The following is an 8,860-nucleotide window of genomic DNA, read 5'->3' as shown; positions in this document are numbered from 1 at the left end:
TTCTTTGTTCAGTGCTTAAGCATCCATTTCTCGATAATATGATAAAGTTAAAGGCGATATAAAAATGATGATTTTAAAAATTAAGAGGGAGATTATCTTATACAGAGAACATATCAAATGCATGATAGATAACGAAAAACAGAATGGTATATGAAAATTTGTTGATATTTTTATATTTGCTGCATAAAAAAATCGCGAAATTTCATACCATGAAAAGGGTTGTGCCATTTCTACAAATATGGTACCTATACGATAAAGAAAATTTCAAACATGGTTTTGGCGAAAAAGGAAAGACATTCAATCAAAACTGCTTAAAATGACGACACATTTCAACAAAACACTTTTTGGCACTTATCTTGGGGTTAATAGAAATTGATCATATCAGTGTCAAGGATCCTCTGTAAATGAAAAAAAAAATGTAAAACGAAAGAAAATAGATTTTTAACTTTATCCCAGAAGATATTCGCTTTCCAGTTTTGTTGGAAGTAAATATTCTTCGAAATTTTTTGCCCCTGGAGGTAGGCACTACCTTAATATGACAGAAGTATTACGAAAATAGTAAAAAAAAACTGTGTCGATTCACTCCGTTTGAAGGTAACAATCATGAGCGTTTCACGAGCGTAAACAATATTTTACCTATTTTCTGCTTATTTACATGTTCATTTTTTTTGCGACAATCAAAGGCTTAACGAAGTTTGCCGGGTCAGCTAGTTTCTTTATAAACTGTAAGAATAAGCTTTTTTAAACGCTTGCGAACTTTTTCTTTATTTGAATCATCAATAAAATCGATACAATGAAAAAAAAAAATGTGTTTATAACTTATTTCCAATCCACTCCTTATGTCATGAGAAGGAATATTATGAAAATAAATAATATAGTTGCACTATTTGAAAACTTCTTCTGAAATTTGTCGAAATTTCCACATTTTAAAGAAATGGGAAAATAAAACTCATTGTGTATTTTGATTTAGGGCACCCAAATGAATTAAAATTAGCTCTTTAATTCTTTGCACCTTCAGAAAATGTTGTTTTCAACACCTTATAAGTTCTTTGTCTAGAAAGATCAATTTATCAATTGGCACAAAACCATATGCAGCTCGGTTCCACAGAAGAAACAAAAATATGTTAATTTTTCAGTATAAAATATTCAATTTATCTATACAAACCTAAAATTTCAAATATATTTATTCATGGAAACATAACTAAAAAATTTTCAAAAAAAACATAGTTGAGTTTTGAACCAATACAAAGCTTTTAGACCCCAGGGCTTGAGAAATTCAAAAATGATCCAAAATCGACTCAGTCTATTGTAACATGCCTACCAGATTGTTGATGAATTATATGAATATTCAGTAAATGCAAATTGAAGTTGAAATGGTTGGTTTCAAATTCAGAACTTATTTAATTTCACCTCCAAAGAAAACCCCATTAGACGAGGTAGGATTTTGAGTTTCAAAATTTGAGATTCAAAACAAAAGGAATTGCAATTCGGAATTTCAATTAAAAATACTATCCAATTTGGGAATGTCTTGAAAAAAAATTAGGCCTAAAGTGATATAGGTAAAACTGAAATCCGCCGGAGGCGAGCCAGTATTCTGACATGTTTATTAACACTAAGGCCGATGACATAGTGAGAGAGATGCGATGCGAATTGGCGAACGCGGCCAATGCGAACTCGAACGGCGGAACAAATTGACATCTGCTTCGCCGCGTTGAGTATGTCAGGTTTAAGCGATTCACATACATTTTCATCAAATGTGGTTCGCCGCATTGAATCGCATTCGCCGGTTAGCATCGCATCGCACTCACTATGTCATCGGCCTTATTTTGAAATGCGTTTTGACATCCAGTAACTTCCCGTTACTACAGTAAATTCATTGCTTGAAACGAAAGTTTCATAGGAAACAATGTCAAGGGGGGGTGTGAGTCCAACACCTAAGCCTATAAACAGGACCTCATTAGTATTTTTTTTTATATGTAGATATTCTTTTAACAAATCTAAGAATCAAAGCGTTGCATTGGGCGAATTTTCAATAACATAATGTGGTAAAAAATATTTTAAACAATTATTCTGATAAAAATGAGAAAGGCTTTTTTTCCGAATGAGAATATGAGTATATTTTAAAAAAAAATGTTATTACATTCATGCCTTTTCCTTTTAACTTTTCGGATTAGCAGTAGACTCACACCCAACAATGCATTTCATCGTAGTGGAAACAATGCTAATTTAAATGTTTCATACAGTTTTGCGTTCACACATTTCTGACGGGAAGCATGTTTTGCTGCGTTGCGTCCAAAGGCTCTCGTACCAAGGAACTCAAGTCAAAATTGAAATTTGCATTGAAACCTGCTCCAGGAAAACGGAATCCCGACAAATGCTCAACCATGCTACCATAACTAAGCACGAGAAGAGTAGAGTTGGGCAAACTTTGTTATTGTTTGCTCGTTTCCAACTTTGATTGAATCCGTCAGCAACAATGCTCACGTAGGTAACTTCAGAATAAGTAGAGACTGAACTCTGCCCACATACATACACAGTATCTGCGAAGTAGAAGTTTAGTCGTCGAATCTAGTTAAGGCGCAAACAGCAGGAATTGTCTCATGCAAACGGTAGACGGTTTTGCTACGCAATTTTCTAGGCAGATGTCACTAGGGAACAGATACGAATTATTTGCTGTGATAAATTCGTGTGTAACTTTAATGATTTGCATCAAAGTTTTAAACAAATATTTTGAATTATCTTAATGTGATCCTGTAAAGTATATATGTTTAACTAATTTAAATATTATTACAGGTCGGACTCGATTATCCGGAGACTCGATTATCCGGAGTATTTTTTTACAATTTTTTTTTAAATTTTCATTTTGATTTTTAAAATAATTTAGTGCTATAATTCACAAAATAATATTTTTATCAGCTTTGAACGGAGTTAGGGGGGTCAGGGGATAGTATAGTAGTTGTACTTTATATAAAAACTCGGTTATCCACAGTGTATTGTTCAAGATCAAACTCATTAACTCTAGGGGAGAATGAGGATACATGATCCCTGGGGATACTTGATTCCTTAGCTATATCTCGAAACTGGAATGTCTTACAAAGATCAAATGTTCTAGAAAAATGTGCCAAAATGAACAAAATATCAATGCTTGTAGTATACAAAATTTTAACAAAATAATTGTTTGAGTAATTGAACTTTGTTTGAAAAATTTCACAAAATGTAACTTGAAGATCTTTTTTCATCACTTTAAAATGTTCCTTACATGGAAAAATTATGAAAAAAAATATTTGTTCCAATGTATCAATCGTTCGAGCGTAAAATGAACTTCATAATGCCATATTTTCAAAGTAATGGAAAACTCTCAATTTTTTTCAGAAAAAGTTTCATAAAATGTTGATTATGGGTACAATTGATCCCCTAGAGTTGGGTACAATTGATCCCCCTTCCAAACGGCATATTCTTCTTCTGAATTGATCGTTATGATTGCTGATTACGAAACTACTAAAATTTACCCAAAAACTAATATTTATCAAACAATTGTCTGAAGAAAAGAGCAAAAATAATTAATTTTCTCTTAATTATAAAAAATAGCGTCTTTAACTATGCAATGTTAATAGCGTTGAGAAAAAGTTAAAGAATTTTCTTCTTATGTCTGCTATAAATTGTGAAATGAGAACAAACATGACCAAAATAGTCAATTAACATGCTATCTTGGGGTTTTGTTTGATTTTTATATAAGGATTAGGGCTTCCTGAATAAAAGATCAAGAAGAATCGCAATTTTTTTTACTCCCACGAAAATACTTCTAGTTCATTAACGGGTTCAAGTATCGTTCGAATTTTTGGAGTATAGAAACTTGAAGCTACAAGCTGTCAGAAAATGTCAAAGACGGCGAGTTGCTAAATTTTTCCAAAAAGATATGGTGAAAATAAGAAAAGGGGATCAAATATCCCCACTCTCCCCTATATGTAATACATAATATAAATATGTGGTCAAGCACGAACGTAGCTAGGAACAGGAGGGATAAGAATAAGAGTTGTCAATTTGTTTAACCCTCTACATCCCATGGTAGCACAAGTGATCCACAACATTTGCGTCTTTATCAAGTTTGTAAATCTACTATGATGCAGTCAATAATTGTATAAACTTCCTTGTGTACTCATTGTGCTTGTCTATAAGCCTTTTTGAAATTTAGATATAGTAACTATTGATCTAGCAACTGTTGAAACAATCAAAAACTTTTTTCAACGAATTACAACTTTTGAGGCCATGGGGAACAACTTTTGTTCAAGCTCTTTCCTTACAAAAGCTTTTTTGTTGTTCAAATATTTTTAAAAAATCGTGGGAAGTAACGGGTTAATTATTTATTATCTTGTTTAATTAATTATCGATTGTCTTCGGTTGAGAATGAGTGGATTTTGAAATGTATTTTAGTTTATTCAAGCTTAAAAACAAATTCATTCATTGAATAACGAAGCATGAGAACAAAAATTAAATTTTCATTATAACATTTCAGGAGAAAAGAAAGTAACAATGCAAGAGAAATTGAAATTAAACATTAACATTTCGTGAATCCATGGTTTTCTCTAGAACATTTCCACGTACTTCTCGCAGCAGGAACTGGCATTCCAATGGTAGTCCATTCTCCTCTGCCCAAGTAATTACTTGATCGATTCCAGATAAAGCTGTTTCATGTGAAACAGAGCTTCCAGCTTCGTCATCCATATCATTCTGATGCGGTTCCAACACTGATAACGCATTTTCCCCTTCGACAGTTGAAACCGTATTTTTGCCATCGTAAAACGATGTGTTTGGGTTCAAAACGACGTTTACAATATCATCGTCGTTCAGGACGTCAAACTCCATGTCCTCTTCCTGCAATTGAATTGTCTTTGTCAATCAATTTCTGCTTAATCGAAAGTAAGCGTTCTCGTACAACCGACAACGGAATGTCATCGTCATCATCGAATTCTGTTTCTGGGTACAGCAACTTCCAAGACTTAGCAATGGATTCAGCCGGTACCCCGTCCCAGGCCTCGGCTACCCAAAACATAGCATCCTTGATGTCAATTCGCTTCACCATGTCATCGAATTCTCCTTGGCGTCCAAGAAGCTCACACATAAGCTTTTGCTTGTAGTTGGACTTGACCATCTGGATAACGTTTTGGTCCATTGGTTGTAACAAGGCTATGGTGTTTGGTGGTAGAAACGTCGTAGAGTCCAAAACTAAGCGGGCCGTTACCGGCAGGTTAGCACCTTCCAAAAATGCCGTGACTTTGGGGACAAACTCATTGAAAAACCAATCCTTAAATAACTGTCGGGTCATCCAGGCATTTTTGGAAGAAGCATAGTATACGGGCAGCTCACGGACGTTCTTCAGTGCTCGCGGTCGTTTTGACTTTCTAATCAGCATAAGTGGAAGTTTGTACGAACCATCAGCATTTGCGCAAGGCATAAACGTCATACGCTCCTTATTCCCTTTTCATCCTGGAGCTGATGATTCGTCCACGCTGACAAAAGTAGACGAAGGGATACACTTGAAGTAAAGTCCGCTCTCGTCGGCGTTGAAAATTTGACACGGCAATAGGTGCCGAACTAAGGATTAAAAATGTTCAATGTACGTGTCAACGGTTGCAGCATTGTTGGAAAGTTTCTCTCCTGTGATTTTGAGAAACCTGATGTAGTGTCGCTTGATGAAATTGACGATGTATCCTCGGCTCCCTTTGAACTGCTCATCGTTGTACAGCTTAAGGTACAGTTTCGTTGCCTAAGCCGTCAATAAATCCTGGCTAACTGGGATGTGGCATTCACGTTTTTGAAGAAACCAAATGTAAAGAGCATCGTCAAGTACAGGATATTTAGCCCTTTTGAAAGTTTTCCGTTTGTCTGTGGATCATAAATGTATAAGAGAACATGTTCATCGCGGACTATGCTGCCGTCATATCGATATGAAATAGGACAATCAGGACAAATTTTGTCCCATGTTCTGCTCACTTACGTTATAATGTCAAATGTCAAGCCTTGTTGAAACGCAAAATTTGACCAATCAGATCTAAGAAAAATGTAATAAACAGTTGTAGTTCAACGTCAACCTTGCGGTCGTTGTTTTGTACTCAACCCTTCTGATTTTTAATCACTTCCGAGATTTGTCAGGTCAAGGTAAAGTGAAACCAGTAATTGTTTAATATTAGGGGAGATGAGGGCATAACGAGCACCCAGGGCATAATGAGCACTACGCTTTTCTACGAAAGTACGTATTTTCTTAAACAAATTTTCATGAGGATTTGTTTCGTACTTCCTATAGTATTAATTTTTCACAAAAAAAGGAATCTCCTTATCATCTTTACAGAGATATTTAAAAAAAACTAGCTTGGTTCTCAAGTTACGAAGATATTATAATTTTTGAATATAATTTAACGACTGATTTGTTTTCGTGTTGATTTGGAATGGCATTTTTTTCGCACGGTGAGAAACAATAGGAGCGGAAAGCGAACCAAAACAAATCCTGCTGATCAATCACTCATCACCTCACCAACATCGTCGAATGTTTCGCCTTCTCTCTGATATCTCACATATTCTCTACAGAGAGTACACAGGTAAACATTAAACAACACACACACCATATACTTTAGATTAACACTTACTACAACGAATATTAGTGTACAATAGATCCAAGTTACAAACATTCATAATCAGTCGAAAGTAAACACACCAATCGCTAGTTGAAAACAATTAAAAAAAAAAAAAAAAAAGTTTACACAAAATTGTGGTACAAAAAAGAAATAGTTCAATACAACAATTTAAATCCAAATGGTAACGTACAAACAACGAATATTACAATAGTTACAAAAACTACAACATTATTTCACAACAGGATCAACAAACCAGAGCATGCACAACAAAATCGACAACATAAATACAGTACAACGCATAGTAAGTAAAACACCTAGTAAAATTGTAACATCTTTATATTTTTAAAAAAATTCCAAATAAATTCCTAGATTTCCTTTGAAAAAGGCCCGAATCTACGGCCGAAACGTCGGATATAATGCAAACTATATTGTATTATTAATAACAAACATCATTGACTGAAATGCCATTCCAAATCAACATTATAATTTTTGAGCACCACGAAATAAGCTCTTATGATCTTAAAATAACCTTGATCTATAATGTACGCACTGCAACATGATGTACACATTGTTTCTCAATTTTTACCATCATAAAATTTTTGATTTTTCACTTTTATCAATTTTAAAACACGTTTTTACTTAAATTTGTTGACTAGGGGCATATAGAGCACCATATTATCGAGGCATAATGAGCATTTTTTGCCGTAGAATCTAGCAGCGAATTAAAATTGATTTATAGCGCCACACCTTGACTAGTTTTCATCCGACGATTTAGCCTATTGGTAAGGTGTCGGAGAAGTAATCAAAAGACTAGAGTTAGATTTCAGTTCGATGTGATTTTTTTTCATTTACAATTCATGAGCGATTTTTTTATTGTTACATTATACGGCTAGTAGCATCATCCTCCGAACAAAGCACATAATGTATGAGCGTGCGTGAATTGTTTGTATTCTACAAACAGACCTACATTATTTTGTTATTGCTTTGTTTGATGAATCTACGACTCACCTGACTTCATCGAATTGAATTCGCTGCTAGATTCCCCGGCAGAAAACGCACATCTTGCCCTGATTAATGGTGCTCATACTGCCTCAGGGGGGGTTCTCATTATGCCTCCACAGTGGTTGGTTTTCAGCTTTTGGCAAAATTTTGTAAAATGCATTTTTTAACGATTTCATCTAGTTTTTCACGTTGCAGCCCGTTAGGGAATAGGCTTTTCAAGTATCTGAACACGAAGCAATAATGTAACCTCCATATTATAGCTATGTTCTATGATTAAATAAGCGTTTTCCTTAAGGTGGCCATTATGCCCCCATCTCCCCTACATATTTGTTTTTTTTCTTATCACGACTCTTATTCCTATAAAAATGATTTCTGGCTACGCCACTGCATTTTACTAAAATAATGCACCAAAAAATTACAACTTAACGTCCTCAGACTGAAACAAAAAAAAAATTTTTTTTTTTGATTCGATTTTCCGGAGAATTCGATTATCCGGAGTGAAAAAAACATCGATACTCCGGATAATCAAGTCCAACCTGTATTTGTTTTCGAAATACTTCTTTGGTAATCACCGCTTGAATTATAAAGAAATATCTATAATTCAATATTTTCAAATGTCAAGTCTGCGTTTTTTGATGCTATATAGCAATGTGGTACAAAGAAGGTGATGAACAAACACGCACACTATTACAGAACTCGTTATTCAAAAAGTAAAAAAGTAAACAAAGCCTAAGTCTCTTGCCAGGATGTTCATGTATCCTAGGCGAAAATCGTAAAAAGCAGTTGGCAATGATTTTTTCTCTATAGTTTTCACTGTTGGTTGTTTGTTTGAAAATGCAACTGACGTCACGAATTGGCATGGTAACAATGTTTACAAAAAAAAAACCTTTTACTAACACTTAGCACGGGATTTCCATCACCACCTGAGATATGTACACAGGTTTGCTATATTGCACGAACATCTGACATATGTATAATATCTGCTGACAGCACGGACAGTTTAAAGTTAGTTTAGAATCTAGGTTGCCAGATGCCCTGATTGGTCTGTGAATCACAGAATTTTGACCAATCGTACAAACATTGCTCAGACACAGATTTTGACCTGATTTTTGCTCAGAGTTCACCGATTTTTCAGACTTCCAAATTCATAATAAAAATAAATATTAATGTATCATATGAATATGTATGATCTATTAGTGCCAAATTATTCTGAAAATCTCGCTTGTATG

The 8,860-nt window shown here is 34.5% G+C and overlaps 1 protein-coding gene across 1 annotated transcript; it reads right to left on the bottom strand.

Annotated features, from left to right (window-relative positions):
• Nucleotides 1–4,548: 4,548 nt before the first annotated feature.
• Nucleotides 4,549–5,461, bottom strand: LOC129742716 (jerky protein homolog-like). Its single transcript, XM_055734660.1, has 2 exons — nucleotides 4,934–5,461; nucleotides 4,549–4,872 (listed from the first exon to the last, which is right to left on the bottom strand). Exons 1-2 carry the CDS (start codon nucleotides 5,459–5,461, stop codon nucleotides 4,549–4,551), a joined length of 852 nt encoding a protein of 283 aa, XP_055590635.1.
• Nucleotides 5,462–8,860: the final 3,399 nt, after the last annotated feature.

The sequence above is a fragment of the Uranotaenia lowii genome, chromosome 2, assembly GCF_029784155.1.
Source record: "Uranotaenia lowii strain MFRU-FL chromosome 2, ASM2978415v1, whole genome shotgun sequence".
In the NCBI taxonomy this organism is placed as follows: domain Eukaryota; kingdom Metazoa; phylum Arthropoda; class Insecta; order Diptera; family Culicidae; genus Uranotaenia; species Uranotaenia lowii.
The sequence above is the reverse complement of the archived record's forward strand: the minus strand, read 5'-3'. Positions and strand labels throughout refer to the sequence as shown.

Bases quoted from the DNA above. Each gene is read 5' to 3' on its own strand.
- LOC129742716 (XM_055734660.1), bottom strand. From the start codon at position 5,461: ATGACGTTTATGCCTTGCGCAAATGCTGATGGTTCGTACAAACTTCCA. The intron at 4,873-4,933 runs GTACGAGAACGC...ATTCAATTGCAG, and splicing joins ATGACATTCCGTTGTCGGTT to GAAGAGGACATGGAGTTTGA.